Source organism: Mustela nigripes, chromosome 6 (genome assembly GCF_022355385.1).
Source record: "Mustela nigripes isolate SB6536 chromosome 6, MUSNIG.SB6536, whole genome shotgun sequence".
NCBI classification, from domain to species: Eukaryota; Metazoa; Chordata; class Mammalia; order Carnivora; family Mustelidae; genus Mustela; species Mustela nigripes.
This window is the reverse complement of record NC_081562.1, coordinates 104,162,729-104,183,328: the sequence shown is the minus strand read 5'-3', so window position 1 is coordinate 104,183,328 and position 20,600 is coordinate 104,162,729. Positions and strand designations below refer to the sequence as shown.

Sequence of the window (20,600 nt, the reverse complement as noted above, 5' to 3'; positions counted from 1 at the left end):
TTGCTGTAGGCTTTTCATATATGACTTTTATTATGTGGAGGTAGTTTCCTTCTATTTCTAGTCTGTTGAGGGCTTTTATCTTGAAAGGATCTTGAATCTTGTCCAGTGCTTTTTCTACATCAAATGTTTTTGTTTTTGTTTCTTTATTTTGTTGATGTGTGCCTGTTTTTGAGAAGCAGGGTGACAGAGGGAAAGAACAGGGACTTTGGTGTCTTACATATAAAAATGTGGCTTTGTTTTTTTAATTTATGTGAACTTAAGCTTGGTTTAGTAAATTACCTAAACTCCTGGAGCCACCCTTTTTCATCTATAAAATAACTAAAATAATAGCAACCTGGGGCACCTGTGTGGCTCAGTGGGTTAAGCCTCTGCCTTCAGCTCAGGTCATGATCTCAGGGTCCTGGGATTGAGCCCCACATCGGGCTCTCTGCTCAGCAGGGAGCCTGCCTCCCCCTCTCTCTCTGCCTGCCTCTCTGCCTACTTGTGATCTCTATCTGTCAAATAAATAAATAAAATATTTTTTAAAAATAGCAACCTTACATGGTTCAAATGAACAGTAAGTAGATTTTTATGTATAAAGGCCTAAGCACTCTCCCTAGCAAATAGAACCTTTTTCTTTCCTTTTATCTCAATGACATGTGTTTATTATTATTGTATTTCTGTTGTTGTTAGGCTTTGCATTCATATTAATATTATTGGTTGGGTTCATATTAATATTACGGTTTGGGGTTTTTTTTTTACTTTTAAGGAGAATTGTAAGGAAACTTGCAGTAGACTTAAAAAAGAACAAGATAAATAAATTCAAAGCTATTTTAAAAGACAAAGGTAAAATATCTGTGGTGTTAGAATACATATGATCAAGGGATAACTAAATTATGATAACTTATTCAGAATATGACTCCAGTATATCAAACAAGCAAAGGATTTAGATTATTGAAGAGAGACTTTGGACATTAAATAGTTTTTTATACCCTTGAGCAGGTTTATCTAAATGTGGACTACCAAGAGAGAGAATTTCCACTTTATGTATGATAGGCACTGATCATACTGCTGGTGGAAGTATGAATTGATGTAGTTTGTTTGGGAAGTTAGTTTGGCAATAAAACTAGTCATACCCTTTGCCCAGTCTTCTTCCAAAAAGGATTTAGATCTACCCTTAGTAATCCTATTTCTGGGACTCTGTCTCAAGAAGAAGCCTTGAAATGCAGACACAAGCTTTATTTAAGTTTAATTATTAATGAGGTATTACCTCTGTACAGTAAGTGTACAGTGTGATGACTATTTTATATATGTATATATCCCTATGATACAGCTATAGAACATTTCTATCACCCAGAAAGTTTCCTTGTGCCTCTTTCCAATTTTATCTTTCCTCTACCCTCCGCCCCACAATGGTAACCATTTTTTTAATTTCTATCATCAGAAATGCTTTTGGTGGTTCTTGAACTAATACAAGTGAAACCATACAGTATATACTGTTTCATGCAAGGCTGTTTTCTTTTCTTTTCTTTTTAAGATTTTATTTACTTGAGAGAGAGAGAGAGACAGAGAGAGACAGAGATAGCAAGAGCCAGTACAAGCAGGGAGGAAAGGGAGAGGCAGGCTCCCTGTTCAATCTCAGGACCCTGGGATCATGACCTGAGCCAAAGCCTGATGCTTAACCGACCAAGCCACCCAGAGGACCTGTAAGGCTGTTTTCTTTCTTTCTTTCTTTCTTTTTTTTAAGATTTTATTCATTTATTTGACAGAGAGAAATCACAAGTAGATGGAGAGGCAGGCAGAGAGAGAGGAGGAAGCAGGCTCCCTGCTGAGCAGAGAGCCTGATTCGGGGCTCCATCCCAGGACTCTGAGATCATGACCTGAGCTGAAGGTAGCCGCTTAACCCACTGAGCCACCCAGGTGCCCCTGTAAGGCTGTTTTCAATCAGCATAATGTTTTTGAGATTTAACCATATCGTTGTGTTTGTTACCAGTTCTTTTTATTGCTGAATAATACTCCACTGAATGAATATACCACAGTTTGTTTTTTTGTTCTTCTGTTCGTAGACATGTGATTCGAGTTTTTAGCTTTAAGAACATTCTTGTACAACTTTTTGTAGGTATATGTGCTAATTTCTTCTGGATATAAATCTTATTGTTATTAAATTAGCAACAACTATGAGGGGTGCAGAGCGTGAGAGCTGTGGTGTACAGCCACGGTGCCCTGGTGCACCGCACCCTGCCGGCTCTGGCCTTGGAGGGCGGGGTGGACGGCAGGGGTGGACGGCAGGCCCGGTCTGACCATCGGCGAGCTGCCTGTGCCCTCTTTGCTCCACGTGCATAAATTCATACACAGACGTGAATGGATAACAAGAGAAAACGGTTTTGGAACTATGGACATCAGAAATTTTACACAGGAACCTTTGGGAGATGTTGTGATGTAGTTTACTGTAGTCTGTCTAAAGTTGGGACAGAATTGAGCAAATAATGTGAGTTTGGTGCTTTGAAAAGTATGAAAGCTGCTAGTGAGCTCTGTTCTTTATCAGGAGAAATAACTGAAATTGATAAAGCCTTCCAGAAAATCCAGGACTTGCCAACAAATCATGTTATGAACATGGTTGGCTGATCAAGATAAACTTAGTAATCCTTCAGAACTGGATGAATTAATGAGTGAAGAAGCATCTGAAAAATTCATAAAATCTACTGAGGAGTGAAAATGGAACCCCTAAATCAAATACTATGAAATAAAAAAATAAATGAATATGCAACAGCATAAATATCCAACAATAGGGGAATAAATTGGTATAGATAACATATTATGCAGCCACTAAAAATTGTGCTTATAAAAACAAAGGAAGGGGCACCTGGGTGGCTCAGTGGGTTAAAACCTCTGCCTTCGGCTCAGGTCATGATCTCAGGGTCCTGAGATGGAGCCCCACGTCGGGCTCTCCGGTCAGCGGGGAGCCTGCTTCCTCCTCTCTCTTTGCCTGCCTCTCTGCCTACTCGTGATCTCTTTCTGTCAAATAAATAAATAAAATCTTAAAAAAAAAAAGTTTACGATATATGACTTGGAAAAAATAATGCATTATTATTATGTAGTTTAATTTATGTTTTTTTTTAAGATTTTATTTATTTATTTGACAGACAGAGATCACAAGGAGGCAGAGAGACAGGCAGAGAGAGAGAGGAGGAAGCAGGCTCCCTGCTGAGCAGAGAGCGCAATGCGGGGCTCGATCCCAGGACCCTGAGATCATGACCTGAGCCGAAGGCAGAGGCTTTAACCCACTGAGCCACCCAGGTGCCCCTATTTTTTAGTTATCCTACGATGGGAGTAAGTTACTTTCCTAATAGAAAAAAATACACTTTAAAAATCTGAGTGAGGATCCTCGTGCTTTAGATTCTGTGAACTTTGATTATGTAGACAGTAGAGGGTAGTCAATTGAACTTCTTTTGTATCTTTCTTGTACAACTTAGCTTGTATGACTTTTATTTGAATTACAGATGTTTCCCAGTTGTGGATCAATTATGTATATCAGATGGAATAGTCGTTCGTTATGTGGTAAAAGATTCATTTCCATTAGTAATTAAAAACATGCAAGTAAACAACTTTAAGTTACTTTTTAAAAAAAGATTTACTTATTTTATTTTGGAAAGAGAGAGAAGGGGAGTGAGCACAAGCAAGAGGGGCAGAGGGAGAAGGAGAGTGAATTCTAGCAGACTCCATACCCAGCGCGGAGTACAACCCGGGCTAGATCTCCCTTGAGATCGGGATGGTGAGATCAGAACCTGAGTGGAAGTGAAGAGTCGGCACTTAACCGACTGTGCCGCCCAGGCGCCCCTTAAATTACTTTAATATATCATTAACCTAACAGAGATAACATACCAAATTGGCCAGAGCATAGAGAAATAGGTTTTTAACTTGCTGGTAGCAATGTAAGTTTATAAAGTTCTATTTTGGGGAAAAACAATTTAGAAGAATTATAGGTAAGGGCTCAAAATAGTATAGTTTATAACTTTTGACTTGAAAATTCCACTTTGAAGAATTCATTGCTGTTCTGTAGTGACACAAAGAAGTTCTGCATTCAGAAGAGGGAACAAATCCATCTTATCAGTGGGGTAGGACACTTTAACCATAAAGATATGATGTGTATATGAATTTTGTCAATAAAAGTGGACATATACATAGAAAAAATAATTGAAAAAAAAACCCAAAATGAGTTTTCAGAGTGATCACTGGCAAATCTGTGCATGTGCTGAATTTATAATGCACTTTAAAAAGTCAATTTTACTGTATGATGATTTAAAAAATTAGTACAGACAAACTCAGTTTGAGGAAAAGAAAAAAGTAGATGAAGGTACTGATAAGAATTAGAAATTGATTGTGATGTGAGAGTCTGTAGTACATTGGGACTTTTTCTGTAAAGTTTTCTTTTTAAGATTTTATTTATTTGACACAGAGAGAGAGATCACAAGTAGGCAGACAGGCAGGCAGAGAGAGAGGGGGAAGCAGGGTCCCCACTGAGCAGAGAGCCTGATGCGGGCCTTGATCCCAACACCCGGAGATCATGACTTGAACCGAAGGCAGTGGCTTAACCCACTGAGCCACCTAGGCACCCACTGAAAAGTTTTTTTTTTTTAAATACTTTAAGAGATCACCTATAAATACATTTGTATTATGTATGTATTATGTGTGTTTGTATTATGTGTGTGTTTGTGTGCTAAATCACATTGAATCATAAAGTTCTTACTCTTTGCCAGTTTTTGAATGACTGCTCTAATGGGGGATAGGAAACTGACATAAACATACTATCAGGATGTCGCTCTCGGCCCGCAAGAACGACTCGGAGACTCACGTAGCGGCGAACCTTCTTCTTTAATCGCTTTTTTCTTCTCTCTCTCTACCCTCGGCGCATGCGTTTTTATACAGGCAGTGTTACCCAATCACAGTGCAGTGCTCATGCACCTCCCGCGAGAGTGGACCTAAATGAACAGCCAATCATATTCAGTCCCTTACAGCTCTTAGAGTAGGCCTCCTGTACTGGCTCCCGACATCAGGATATTCAGGGTAAGTATATTTAAAAATGTTCAGAGCACTGTTGAAGTAGAACAGAGGAAATTATTATGGAGAAATTGAGGACTTTTGCATAGAAAAGGTGTGTGGTTCTGTTTTAGGTTTTGTTTTTTAGATTTCAGGGGCTGTTCATTCAATGTTAGGTCATTTATTCCCATAGAGAGGATTTTTTTTACAGTGACATTTTATTTTATTTATTTGTTTTTTTAAAGATTTTTTATTTATTTATTTGCCATAGAGAGAGATCACAAGTAGGCAGAGAGACAGGCAGAGAGAGAGGGAGAAGCAGGCTCCCCGATGAGCAGAGAGCCCCATGTGGGGCTCGATCCCAGGACCCTGGGACCATGACCTGAGCTGAAGACAGAGGCTTAACCCACTGAGCCACCCAGGTGCCCCTACAGTGACATTTTAAAAGAGATGTTTCATTTATCACAAATTTACTGTGAACCTGTACCAAGATATTTATTTATTTAATCAATATATATGTTTTATTTAAAGAGCATTATTCTATAGCACTTTTATAGGCTGTGGAACACAGCCAAAGTGAGAGCTCAGTGTAATAAGTAATGCTCATCACAAGATTCCTAAGTCAAGAAGGGAAGCATGGACTAGGCCCTCTTACTAAGGCAGGGATATACTTAAAACTTTTTTTTATCCAGAAAATGGTTCCTCTCTCTTCATGTTTTAAAAAATAGTTTTCCTCCCTGTTCTTCAATTTGGATAATTTCTACTGATATATCATGTTTTTCCTTTTTCTTTGGAAAAAACAAATTTCTTTAGAATCATTTTTAAAATATATTTTTAAAAGATTTTGTGTATTTGACAGAGAGAGAGAGAGAGAACAAGCAGTGGGAGAGGGAGAAGCAGGCTTCCGACTGAGCAGGGAGCTTAATGTGGGGCTTGATCCCATGACCCCAGGATCATGATCTGAGCCAAAGGCAGATGCCTAACTGACTGAGCCACCCAGGCACCCCAGAATAATTTTTTATTGTGTTCTGAACATTATGCACAGCACATTGTAAAGACTCTAGATTCTGTTATTTTTCCATGAAGACTGTTCATTTTTTTCAGTTGGTGTAGATTACTTATTTGAACTGCAGATTGGGCTGGAAGGCAGCCCTGAGATCTCAGTTTGGTTCTTAGTCTTACCAGGATCGGTTGGAGTCAGCCCCATGCATATGCATGCTTTGTTTGGGGTCAACTAGATATTAGGGCTAAATTTAGTGTGCCTGCCAAAGATAAAGGTTTGGGGTTCTCAGTCATGGTGATAGATAGTTGACATAGGGTATGGCCTGTAGATCAGCATGTAATCCCAAATGGAATAATGGTCAACAGAAGAGGTCGGAAAGTAAAGGGGTATAAGTATCGTGATGGCTGGGGCTAATTCCTTGTTCATTCCTGTATCCTTAGTGCCTACCTCAGTGCCTGGTATGTAGGGCACGCTTAAGAGTTGCTGACTGAATTTAGTGAAAGGAACAGTTAGGTAAGAGTAGAACAATGGGGATTTCAAGAAAACAAGAGAGGAGAAAATTTCAGTAAGGAACTGGTGGTTATTTTTGTTAAATACTTCAAGCAAGTCAAGCAGGAATGAAAGGTGAAAACAAGCTATTATTTTTGGCAATGGGAGGAAAAGTTTCAGGGGAATGAGGGAATAGAGCCAAACTGCAATGAGTTGAGAAGTGAATTATAGTTGGAATAGTGACAGGAAGTGTTGGTTATCCTGAAGTTATTTGATGATGATGGGAAGTAGAGATAGATAAGGTCTGGGAAGGCAGCTTTTTAAAGAGTAATTGTGAGCCGAGGAAAGAAGCTACTAGAGATGGAGAAGCTGGAGAGGGAGGAGCAGTATTTGTTGTAATTCTAGGGAAATGGGCCAGAATCAGTTCTCCAGTATCAGAGTTTACTTTATGGGGAGGAACGTCTTCTGTGATAGGAAGGGAGAGGAAGCACGTGTATTTTTATGAGTATGGTTGGAGAGGAGAATGAGAAAAGGCCTCTGTGTGGCCCTTGGGCCCTCTTGAGAGAGGAGTAACAGAGTAGCTAAAATCTAATTCATATGATATGTTTTATTCTCCAACTTACATGCTTTTTAAAAAAAAAAATTTAAAGTTTATTTATTTAAGTAATCTCCACAACCCAATATGGGGCTTGAACTCACGACCCAAAGATCAAGAGTCACATGCTCTTCCAACTGGGCCTGCAGGGGCCCATCCAACTTGCATGCTTGTTTATTGTGCATATTTTTGAGGCAAGCCTGATCTTAGATCTTTATTTCCAAATATTTATAAAAGGCCTGAAGAATGTGTGTGGGAGCACATTGCAGTTAGATTTAACATTGAATATGTTGGAGACTTTTCATCATTATAGTTTGTAAAAGCTTAATATATATAGTTTGCGTTGGTGTAACATTATGTTGACACTCATGCTGTAGTCGGAACTGGACTGAATTAATTGTTTAACTCCCTTTGTAGGTGGATTTAAAAAACACTTTTATTGAGGTGTAATTGACATACATCAAACCGCACATTTAAAGTGTACATGTATGGGGCGCCTGGGTCGCTCAGTGGGTTAAAGCCTCTGTCTTTGGCTCAGGTCATGATCCCAGGGTCCTGGGATCAAGCCCCACATCATTTTCTCTGCTCAGCAAGGAGCCTGCTCCGCCCCCTACCCCCATCCCACCCCTGCCTGCCTCTCTGCCTACTTGTGATCTCTATCTGTCAAATAAACAAATAAAATTTTAAATGGTACATGTTGATGAGTTTTGACATACGTATACCCCTGTGATACCATCATTACAGTCAAGATAATGATCCCCCAGATTTTCCTTTTGCCACTTTATAATCCGTCCTTCCTTCTCACTGTCAGATACCCCCTGCTTTTTGTCACTGTTGATCAGTTTGTGTCTTCTAGAATTTTACGTAAGTGTCATCCTACAGTGTGTTCTCTTTTTTGTCCTTAGCAGAATGGTGTTGGTATTCATCCATTTTTGTCATGTGTATCAGTAGTTTTCTCCTGTTTAGGGCCAGATAGTATTTCTCATAAAATTTATCTGTTCATCCAATGATGGACATTTGGGTCACTTTCACATTTTGGCTAATAAAAATAAAACTGCTTAAAATATTTAAAAATAAAGCTGCTTTGAACATCCATAGATACATTTTTTTTTCTTTTCTTTCCTGTGTGTGTGTGTGTGTGTGTGTGTGTGTGTACATATGCTTTCATGTCTCAGGTGAATTTTGGAGTGGAGTGCTTGGATCAAATAGTGGGTATATATTTGACAGTTTTTCAAAAGTAGCTGAAAGAGGTTGCACATTTTGCACACACCTGCCGGTTGATGCCACGTGAGTTCACGTTGTTCTACATCCTCACCAACACTGGTGGTCAATCTTTAATTTCTAGCCTTTCCGGTGGTTATGTATTGACATTTCACTGTGGTTTTAATATGAGCTGAAGGCAGACGCTTAACCAGCTGAGCAACCCAGACGCCCCTTTTGTCTTTTTGATACTAACTGTTCTGACAAATGTGAGGCAGTATCTCACTGTGGTGGTGAATTGCATTTTTCTCATGATCAGTGATATTGAGCACTTTTTCATGTACCTGTTGGCCATCTGTCTGTCTTTGGAAAAATGTCTATTCAGATCTTCTGCCTGTTTTCTTTTCTTTCTTTTTTTTTTTAAAGATTTTATTTATTTATTTGACAGAGAGAAATCACAAGTAGATGGAGAGGCAGGCAGAGAGAGAGAGAGGGAAGCAGGCTCCCTGCTGAGCAGAGAGCCTGATTCGGGACTCGATCCTAGGACCCTGAGATCATGACCTGAGCCGAAGGCAGCGGCTTAACCCACTGAGCCACCCAAGCGCCCTTCTGCCTGTTTTCAAATCAGATTCTTAGGGGGGTGGTTTGCATACAAGTTCTTTTTATATTTTGGATTTCAACCCCTTATCAGCTATATGATTGCAAATTTCTCCTCCCATTCAATAGGGAGGAATGTTCTATTTATTCTCTTTTATTCTGTTTATTTTTTCCTTTGCTGTGTGGAAACTTTTTACTTTGATGTAGTCTCACTAAAGCGTTTATTTTTATGAAGTCCAGTTTGTTGATTTTATTGATTTTTAGTATGTATATTTAAGTAAAAGACATAACCAAACCTACAGTTTTTCTCGCAGAAGTGGGAGTGGGAAAAATAGAGCCTAGGTGGCTCAGTCATTAAGCGTCTGCCTTTGGCTCAGGTCATGATCCCAGGGTCCCTGGGATCGAGCCCCATGTCAGGCTTGCTGCTCAGAGGGGAGTCTGCTTTTCCCTCTCCCTCTACCCCTCCCCCAACTTATTTACTCTTGCTCTCAAACAAATAAATAAAAATTAAAAAATTAAAATGGAGCTTCTATATGATCCAGTAATTCTATTCCTTGGTATTTATCAAATACTTAAGTCAAATCTTTGATTAAGTATGAATAATGACTAGATGTAAGAATTAAAAAATGACATTGCTTTATGTAATTACTTGTCTTCAGTTACTAAACCTTTTCCCCTCCATCTTTACTGTAATATCACCTTTTTAATAATTCATTATCACACATAATACATGTATTTCTGATTGAGTTGGACCAGAGTTTCATAAATTGTTTTTATTGTAACTTCATACAGGCAGCTAATGACTAAAGATTTACGGTTAGGAATTTCTCAAACTAAAATAAATGAATTGCCTTCCAAGTTGTCCCCTTTATCAATCCACATTGGCATTTATTGCATTTATTTAAATAAAATAGGGGAAGCCTTTCTTTCTCTCTTCTTAACTAATTCCTGAAACTAAAAAGTATCATTTGTGATGTTATGAAGCCATAATATAATCAGTAAAGGAAGTGCTCACTCAAGTTACTATGAGAAAAGCCATGAGCTGTTCACAGCCTTCAGTTATGCAAGTCTTAGCAGGCTGCATTCCTGGCAGGGACAGTGTTTACTCCCTCCACAGAAGGAGGCTGTTTCGCTTCCTGTATCACTGGCCAAATTGCAGCTAAGTGCTGATTACAGCATCCTTATTATCTGGCCCCATGTAGGAGGCAGCAAGAAGCCTCCCCTGACTGGATAGCAGCAATGGATTTTTGTGTTAGAAAAATTTATTCTTTTTTTTTTTTTTTTTTTTGGCATGCTGAGAGAAATTGACAAGAATGTTAAAAATGTAAAGTAATCATAGACTCTAGTAGGTCATCAATACGTTATTAAATGCTTCAAACTTGGGGCACCCTGCAGGGCTCAGTCGGTTAAGCATCTGCCTTCCACTCAGGTCATGATCCCAGAGTCCTGGGATGGAGCCTGCATTGGGCTTCTTGCTCAGCAGGGAGCCTGCTTCTTCTCCCTCTGCCTGCTGTTCCCCCTGCCTGTGCGTGCTCTCTCTCTCTGTCAGATAAATAAATAAAATCTTCAAAACCAAATGCTTCAAACTATTTGGCAACATGGTTTGTTGTGTATAGCTCTAGACTAGCAATTCAGTGTTTTAAACTAATCTCTAAGTGTCTTAGGCATTTGTCTTGGGCAAATTTCATTATTGTTCCATATCATCTCCTTAGAAATTCCACACATATTGTGTGTGCAAATTAGGCACTAGATTAAAGGGCATGTGGATTTTTAAGTGTGCTGTGAAATGCACATTACACAAAATGTCTGATTCCTTGTTTTTTTCCCCTCTAATTTCTTATTTTGAAGAAAGTTTAATATGCTGAAATCTAGAAAGAAAAGTATATTGATAACCTATGCCCTTCACCTACAGTCACTGCTTACTAATGTTATTTTTTAGTATCTCACTTTAAACAATCTTTTAAATTAGATGTACAAAGAAGTTGTAAAAATGTAAGAGAATTCCTTGACCAAGTTTCCCCTGTTGTTAATATCTTACATAATCATAGTAATTTACCAAAACCAGGACGTTAATACTGATTCAGTACCATTAACTAATCCACCGGTCTTTTTGGGGTTTTGCCAGTTTTCTCACTAATGTCTCTTTATAGTTTGGTATCCAAATCCAGAATCCTGTAGTCTACTTAATTGTCACATCTCTTTAGTATTCTCCAACCTTCTTCAACCTGCATTGTGTCTCAGTCTTTCTTTCTCTTTCCTGAACCTGAGGCTTTTTTAAAAAATCAAAGTAGAGTTGACACATAGTCTTCCGTTAGTTTCAGGCATACAATATAGTGATTCAACAACTCTGTGCTCTGCTCACCACCAGTGTAGCTCCCGTCTGTCGCCATACAAGGCTGTTTCAGTACCATTGACTCCATTCCCTATGCTGGACCTTTCATCACTTTGACTTACTCATCCCCTAACTGGAATCTGTAACTCCCACTCCCCTTCCTCCCTTTTGATCTTCACCCTTTTGAAGAGCACTGGCCATTTATTTTGTTGACGGTTTTCTCAGATTGGGTTCCTCTGCTCTTTGCTCTTGATTAAATTGAGGTGGTACATTTTTGGCAAGAACTGCCAACATGATTCTGTGCCTTTCTTGCCACATCATATCAGGAGGAACATTGTGTTGTTCTGTCTTCTTACTGGTGATGTTAATCTTAATCCCTTAGGTAGGGTCCTGTCTTCCAGGTTTCTCCACTGTGAAGTTTCTAATGTTTCCCATTGGAATCAGTAATTATCTTATGGGCAGATACTTTGAGACTATGCAGATATCCTGTTTCTCATCATATTTTCACCCACTAATTTTAGCAGCCATTGATGATTCTTGCCTGTAGTAATTATTACTGTGGTGTTTGACTTTGGTGACTTTCTATTTCCATCATTCCTTTTATCTTTTTTAATTGGATTTTTTTTTTTTTCTGTAAGGAAGAGCTGTACCTTCTTCTTGGTTCATTCATTCTTTCATTCATTTTATTTATCTGTATCATTATAGACTCATGGATACTCAGAGACTTGTGGCTCCCCTATCCATACTACCCAGTTCCTGTTCCCTCATTATTTCTACCTTATTCGCTCTCCTACAAGACCACAATACTATTATCACATGTGGGACACTTCACGTGAATATACTGATAATCCTGGTCTGATGTGCCATTCATAGTCAGATATCCCCAGTGCACCCACAGTAGTCTTCACTGTATGTTTTTTTTTTTTTTTTAAAGATTTTATTTATTTATTTGACAGAGAGAAATCACAAGTAGTCGGAGAGGCAGGCAGAGAGAGAGAGAGAGAGGGAAGCAGGCTCCCTGCTGAGCAGAGAGCGCGACGCGGGGCTCGATCCCAGGACCCTGAGATCATGACCTGAGCCGAAGGCAGCGGCTTAACCCACTGAGCCACCCAGGCGCCCCTTCACTGTATGTTTTGATCTGTAATTCAAAGATTCTGTATTATATTTTCTTGCCAGAAATCTCTTAAATCTCTTCCACTCTAACCTAGAGCTGTTTTTATTGTCTCTTTCAATAAGGATGCTTTTGAAGAATCGTGAGAGTTGTCTTGCAGAATTTCCCTCCACTTAGTTTGTTTCCTCTTGAATAGATTTAGAACAAACATTGTTGGCAGGAATGTTGCATATATTATATTGTATGTATTCTTTTCAGTACATCACATCAGGTGTGTCAGTGTGTCAGTGTGTCCCCTCATAGTTGCTGTATCCCTTCATTTGGTTAAGGTGATACCTGCCAGATTTCCTCATTGTAATGTTACCTTTTCCTCTTTGTAATTAATATAATCTGTGGGGAAGATACTTGAGATTGTGTTGACTACCCTGCTTCACTCAGTGGTAATAGAATCCATCAATGTTTCTTGCAAGAGTCAATTATTAATATGGTAGTTATAAAGTCATGATAGTCTACTTCTATTATTCATTCTATATTTATTAGTTGGCATTATTCTGTAATGAAGATTTTTGTTATACCATTTATTTATTTAGAATTAGTTTAGACTCATGGACTTTTTTATATATAAAAAATTTTGTATATATAACTTTTTTATATATAAAGCTGTATAATAACAGCTTTATTAAATGTAATTCATATACCATACGATACATCCCTTTAAAATAGACACACCTCGGCGCCTGGGTGGCTCAGTGGGTTAAAGCCTCTGCCTTTGACTCAGGTCATGATCTCAGAGTCCTGGATCGAGCCCCGCATCGGGCTCTCTCCTTGGCAGGGAGCCTGCTTCCTCCTTTTTCTCTCTGCCTGCCGCTCTGCCTACTTGTGATCTCTGTCAAATAAATAAAATCTTAAAAAAAAATAAAAGATATACCTCACTGGTTATTAATATATTCACTAAAGTGTGCAGCCATTACCACAGTTAACTTTAGGACATTTTCATCACTTTAAAAAGACATTCCATGCCCTTTAGCTATAATCCCCCAACTTTCATCCCCCCAAGACTGTAAGCAATCACTAATCCACATTCTGCCTTTATAAATTTGCCTGTTCTGGACATTTCAAAAAACCAAATCATATAGGGGCACCTGGATGGTTCAGCTGGCTAAGTGTCTGCCTTCAGCTCGGGTCATGACCCAGAACCCATTTCCCTCCCTCTGCCTGCCCCTCCCCTTGCTCATTCTCTCTCTCTCTCTCTGTCAAATAAATAAAATCTTGAAAAATAAATGGAATCATACAATATGTGTGGTCTTTTGTTGATTGGCTTCTGTCATGTAGCATAATGTTTTCCAGGTTCTCCCATGTTTCAGTAGCTAGTCCTTTTTATGGCTGAATAATACCCCATTGTATAGATAAACCAGATTTTGTTTACCTGTTCATTAGTTGATGGACACTTGAGATGTTTCCACTTTTGGGCTCTTGTGAATATTGCTGCTATAAAAATTTGTATGCAAACAACAATGTAAATGTACTTAATACCACTGAACTTAAAAATGGTTAAAATGTAACATTTTATGGTACCTGTTTTTACCACAATAAAAAAATGAAGAAAAAAAATTTATGAAATGTCCGTGTGATGGACTATTATATAGCGGCTTAATATTATATTTCAAAAACCTAAAACATAAAAGATGCTTATGATATAATCTTAAGTTAAAATAGTACAAAAAGATGTTTGTTTCCTTGTTAGCAGGGATTGTATCTCAAGATGGTAGGATTATGAAGAGACTTTCATTTTCTTTATAAATTTTTTCAAAATATACAAAATGAGTATGCATTGTTTTTATAATCAATGAAGAAAAACACTAGCAAGAGAAAAAAATCATACAAAAAGGGTTTGGCACCAACTGTCTTCTTAACACATGTATTATCTCAAAAATCCTTTCAATTAAAGAAATAATAGGGTGAATAGGTGAAGAACATTCACAGATACAAAATCCTGTTATAAAATAAGGCATGATGATAAGTATAGCAAAGGGAATATAGCCAGTAATATTGTAATAATGTTTTATGGTGACGGATATGGTGACTATCCTTACTGTGGTGAGCCTTGCATTATATATATGTTAAATATATATTATGCTACCTGATATTATATATATGATGCTCCTAAACATAATGGAGACTAGTAGTTCAAGAGAATGATATTCTTTGGGCATAATTATGTGCCACACTTGAATGTTGGGTCTGTTTTTCTAGCATGTATGTTTAGGACTTTCCCTGATGTGTGAAGTAAGTGGGAAATTTTCCATGAGAAAAATGGGAGGAAACATAGTAATTCCATTTCTTTTACTCTGTAGGGATTCTTTCTGTTTTGTGTTGATTTACTAACCAGGCTCGCTTAGGCTGGCTATTCAACAACTTTGTTTGAAAGAAAGGAGAGAGTACTAAAGGAGGAAATGGAAATTTAGTAAGATCATTTTCCAGGTTAGACTAGAAATTCTAGTTTAGATTAATATAAATATATAAAATATATCATTTCTGCTAAATTATAATTGAAAGGAAGAGCTCAAAGAAAGTGTAGCTTTGATGTATAGTAGGTATCTACCTGTTACAATGATGTAGCATCTTTTTAGTGCCTCTCTTGTTCAGGTCAGAACAAAACCTGTTTATTTAAATTGTCTGTTCAGCTTGCCCAGGCTTGATGAAAGGAATTAAGTGGTGTCAAGATAGGCATTGAAGATACACCTGGTTTCCTCACTATTAGAGGCCTCAAGAGAAATGTTTGAGGACTTCAGTTGTGTGTCAGAATTTACCATAATTGAGCTTTTTAACATTGTGTGTGTGTGTGGGGGGGGGGGTGCTAAGGTGGTGGGACAGGATGATTTCTTTTCCATGCCAGGGGATTTTGCAATTGTGATGTAGTATTGAGAGCAGAGTGAGGTAGAGGAAAAACAAAATTCATAGCAGTAACTGTTGAAAATACTAGTATATAAGTGCATTTTTATTCTACCTTACCCATTCCTGTATATTCATATTTTTTCCTATACATATGTATATTCATAATTTTTTGTCCTGGTCATTTTCTTTAAAAAGAAAAAGGTTATTTTATTTTATATTTATTTTAGGAAGAGAGTACAGGTTGGGGGCAAAGGGAGGGGTAAAGAGAATCTGCAGGAAGATTCCCCACTGAGTGCAGAGCCCTGATGCAGGCTAACAGGTTCTCACGGCGCATGAGATCTTGACCTGAGCCCAAACCAAGAGTCAGACGTTCAAGCAACTGAGTCACCCAGGCTCCCCATCTTAGTTGTTTTATGTAGAATTTTTTCAAATTTATACTGATGTCCACTGAATACTAATAATATTCTAGCACTATATTCGTAAAGCTAGGATTTTAAAATATATGAATGAGGATTAAAAACACTAAGAAAAACAGGAACATATCTAGGAGAAAGGTTAGGAGCCCACAGAGTCAAGGCATGGTTATATCATATCTGTCATTTTTATTTGTTTATTTTTCCCTTTTATTTTTTTTAAGTAGGTTACACACCCAGAGCAGAGCCCAATATAGGGCTCAAACTCATGACCCTGAGATCAAGACCTGAGCTGAGGGGTGCCTGGGTGGCTCAGATGGTTAAGTGTCTGGCTTTGGCTCAGGTCATCATCTTCAGGTCCTGGGATTGAGGCCCACATCGGGCTCCTGGCTCAGCGAGGAGTCTGCTTGTCCCTCTTCCTCTTCCCCCCATTCATGCTCTCTCTCTCAAATGAATAAATAAAATCTTAAAAAAAAAAAAAAAAGACGAAGCTGAGCTCAAGAGTCTAATGCTTAACTGATTGAGCCACCCAGGCACCCCTGTTTGTCTGTCTTTTGAACTGGGAAAAGGAGATGATTTATTTTGAATACCCAGCTTTTTTTTTTTTTTAAGCATATAGTTTATAAGGAAATTAATAGAGGGGAACTGTCAGAGAACCAGAATGTCATCTATATTTTTGTCTAAGGGGTTATTAAATCTGTTTACAGGTTAGTAGGCAGGAGGCGCCTTGGAGATAGTATGTATCTAAGTTGCTACGCATTATGAAAATGCACCTTCTAAAAATATGTGAAGGGAGTGGTAAACCATTAAGTGGTAAACCACGGATAGACGCTTTGGTATTTTTTACCTCAAATGCAGAAAAAGCCATGCTTCCTTTTGTAGCCATGGAATCTGTCTTCTTAAAAAGGAGCTAGTGTTTATAGTTTTTCTGACAGTAAGCTCCCAGTAAAAATTTGTAATACAAATCATAGTTATTACAAATAATAATAATTGAGACACATTTCTGCCTTGTTTCATACTTTACTCTTTCCAAAAATGCTGAGTCACAAAATAAAATCTTAAATTAGAAATTTTTCAAAAAATAGAACTAGCTTCTGAGAGAGTTTTTGAAAAGTTCAAAAGGATTTGGAGACAGTAATTTGATTCTATTTTTGTCGTCGTTGTTTTCTTCCATCAAACAAATCTGTCTCCTGGTGGTATTAAGTCTTGTCTGTTCATCCATACTTAGAGTGTCTTTGCGTGACTGGCATCATGTTTTATTAATGGCAAACTTGAAAAGTAAATTAAATGACTTTCCTAGATCTTAAGGGAATCAGTGAGCTGTAGTAAGATACTATACATAGTTGTTGGGGTAGGGGAGATTTTGACCCTGTCCATCTTGGTTCTGCTGGCTGATCTCATAATTAAATTGACATAATTTAACAGGATTAACAGGAGAAAAAAAATTTTATTTTGTAGGTATGGAGCTCTTATAGATGGGCCTAAGAAATAACCAAAGCGGGTGGTTTATGTACCTTTTAGAAACAGAAACAATAAATTTGTGAAGAACTGACAAGACAAAGAAACTTAGTCTTGGGTACTAATGTGTCAGTGTACACTGACTTCTGGGCTTCGAATTCTCTCTCCCTGGTGATAAGGATGTTTCTTTACCTCCTGATGCAGGGAGGGCACCTGTCACATGGGAAATTTATTTCCTGCTTTCAAGGGGACAGAGAGGAGGGTCAGAATGTGCTTGGACTGGTTGTTTCTCAAGTAAACTTTCTTTCAGAATTATCAGTGTGCCACTTTGACATATCTGGGAGCAGCTCTGAGCCCCATTGTAGTTCTCATTCTCTCTTTCCTAGAACTAGCTGCAAAGAAGGAGACAAATGTATTTCAATTTTATGTGGACTTTAAACTCTGGAAAGAGACCTGGATTACGGTCTCTTTCTGCTGTTTAACCTTATGTATGACCCTCCAAGTCTGTTTCTCCAGCTTCAAAGTGTGAAAAATAATAGTACCCAATTCAGAGGGTAGTTTTGAGGAATTAATAAAATAATGCATATAAGATACTTCACTGTGTCTGGCCTATAGTAAGTACTCAACATATCGTTTTAAAAAAAAATTCCTGCATGCATGGGGGTCTGTGTCCTACATCCTTTTATTTATTTATTTTTGGTTGTTTTTAAAGATTTATTTAATTATTTGGGAGGGGGATGGGATTGGGAGAGGTGGGGAGAGAATCTTGAGCAGGCCTCATGGCCAGTTTGGAGCCCACGTGGTGCTTGATTTCACCAACCTGAGATCATGACCTAACGACTGAGCCACCCACGTGCCACACACATCTGTTTTTTTTTTTTTTTTTTTAAGATTTTATTAATTTGACAGAGAGAAATCACAAGTAGACAGAGAGGCAGCCAGAGAAAGAGAGAGAGAGGGAAGCAGGCTCCCTGCTGAGCAGAGAGCCTGATTCGGGACTCAATCCCAGGACCCTGAGATCATGACCTGAGCCGAAGGCAGCGGCTTAACCCACTGAGCCACCCAGGCACCCTTTTTTTTTTTTTTTTTTTTTTTTAACTCTTTGGGTACTTCAGTCTCCTGAGGTCCTCTGTGGAGTAAGTGTGACATTAAGGATGGCAAGTCCTCCTTCAGTCAGTGTGGGTAACATCTAGACACGATGCTGTCCCTAACGTAGAATCAGTTGGTTCCAAATAGCCCAAAGGAGTAGATACTTGGAAAAGATGAAATTGACATAATCTTAACAGGGTTTTCTCTTTACATACTCCTTTTTTCTTCTTCTTCTTCTTCTTTTTTTTTTAAACAGTGCCTTTGAAGATGAGACCATGAAGCTTCGACAGCTGAAACTAGATAATCAGGTGAGTGAATCAGGAGTCTCCCTCCTGTTTTGAAACATGTGGCCGGTTGTACTGACTGTGATGCTAATAGTCTGGACTCTGAAGTCTTGGCAGGGTCCTGGAATGGGCGCAGGCAAGGAAAAGGCTTTGATGTTACTAAGCAGTGTCTGGAGGTTATATTTGCTAAACCAAGGCCCTGGGCTCTGGCAAGACCAAAGTGCTTCCAGGAGCACAGCCATAAAACTGGCCTTGGATTTCTAATCACTGAAAATTCCTTGGCACCTTTCCTAAGAATTAGAAGAATGTTAACATTGTGTTTTATGTAGTAATGGTCCTGCTGCCTTGCATATCTCTCTGCACTGTAATTTCGGTTAAGTATAAGATTTTTCTTTTTATTCTAAAATACAGATCTGAACATGCTGCTGGGCTGCTTAGAGACCTCAAGTGTTTACAGCACAATTTTCTTCACAACACTCGTCCCAGTTTTCAGCTACACATTAATTCTGTTTTTCAGTGATTTGGTTTATGTTTGTTTCCTCCACTAGGCTAAGCTCCTTGAAAACAGAAGCCAAGTTTGTTTATGATGACCATTATATCAGAAGTTCCTAGCACAGGGCTGGGCACGTACTAATCCTTCCCTAAGTATTTGAACGAAGGAAGAAATAAATGAACAGTCGTATGTTATTATTTGCTGTGATCGTCATTGTTGGTCAGCTTAGAACCTCTACATCTCTTGCTTTCTTATTTGCAGTTTCATGTGCATGTTACCTAATTCAGGACGTTCTACAGCTCGAGTCTGTCTACATAGGATCAAAGTGTCTAGGCCCTGTAGGTGCCTAAACATACCTCTAAAGTTTTGTCTTATTTATGCTAATGTTGGAATGACTAATGGGACTTGTAGTGTAATAAGTTGCTTTAAAGGTGGGAGAGAGGTCTGTGCCTGGCGGGCAGGGAGGTATAGGGACACCCCCTGTAGGGTGAGGCCATGGCAGGTTGGAATGCCATGCCCGCCCTGGGAAGGCTTTGGCGCTCGCGCTCATGTGTGGCCGCCCCTGCATGGCACCTTCGAAGTCTTCCATGATGATGGTACTAATGTGGGGACTGTCACTGCGTTCCACTGCCACTCGTCACCAGCTGGTGGGGTCCAGCCTCCTCACCTGCGCCTAGAAGGGGAGTGTTGAGTACAGGTCTCCCCTGTGTGCAAGTCTGTGCCACCAGAGGACACCTCTGGCTTCTAGGTGGCTGGTGATGGCCTCCATCATCCTGCTCAGGTCCCTGGCCCGCCTCATGTGTTTGTGGAGAGGAGCAGCTGCTTAGGTGTGGCTCCAGCTGCCTAGCTTTGTTGACTGAAAGGTCTAAGTAACAGTACCAGTGGCCATGGCCAGTCTGGAGCCCTCTGGAGCCTCCTGGCTGGGCATATGACAATCACAGCTTTTTCCCCTCGCCCACCTCTCTGTGAGGGGCTCAGAGGAGTGACCAGTGTGGACAGGGACCTGTGGGCCCAGCCCTCTGGGCCCTAGCTGCCCCAGGCTCTTCCTGCATCCAGTGACACATACACGTAAGGCCTTGCCTGTCCATGAGCCCCTACAGAAATGCCTGCGCAGTCCGGTGTGCAAAGCCCACTCTTCATGCCTGGAGGGCCAGGAGTCCCCACCAGCCTGGCGCCTGCATCTTGGTGTGTGATGAAATCCTCTTAGGGATCCCCAGGGTGCTTGGGCTCCAAAGGCTGTAGACCCTGGCATGGGTGACCTGTCCCAGGGAGCCTGGCCATAGTGCTTTTATAGATAGACTTCCTTGAAACCACTGCCGAGGGTAACATAGCAGCTGTAGCCTCCCTCCTCCTGGCTTCCTTTAAAGAGACTGAGGGAGGGGCACTTGGGTGGCTCAGTTGGTTGAGCATCCAACTCTTGATTTCATTTCAGGTCATGATCTCAGGGTTGCGAGATTGAGCCCCATGTCAGGCTCCATGCTCAGTGGGGAGTCTGCTTGAGATTCTCTCTCTGCCTCTTCCCCTACTGCACTCTCTCTCTAAAAATAAATAAAATCTTTAAAAAGAGACTGAGGGACATTTTAAGCCAATCTAGTTTTTCATAGCCTTGCAGGAAAATGGCAACA

General features: G+C 39.5%; 1 protein-coding gene across 11 annotated transcripts in view; it reads left to right on the top strand.

Annotated features, from left to right (window-relative positions):
• The window catches only part of TULP3 (TUB like protein 3), a 66,293-nt gene that overhangs the window by 17,476 nt on the left and 28,217 nt on the right, over nt 1-20,600 (top strand). For 8 of the 11 annotated variants that reach the window (XR_009404877.1, XM_059403801.1, XM_059403806.1 and 5 more), the window contains one exon: nt 18,455-18,506. Coding sequence is in view for 7 of the 11 variants with exons in the window: in XM_059403801.1 (XP_059259784.1) it covers nt 18,455-18,506 (52 nt within the window). In the remaining 4 variants the exon portion in view is untranslated. Of the gene's footprint in view, nt 1-4,905; nt 5,044-18,454; nt 18,507-20,600 lie in introns of all 11 variants that reach the window. The other 3 variants (XM_059403804.1, XM_059403807.1, XM_059403809.1) reach the window with 1 other exon arrangement.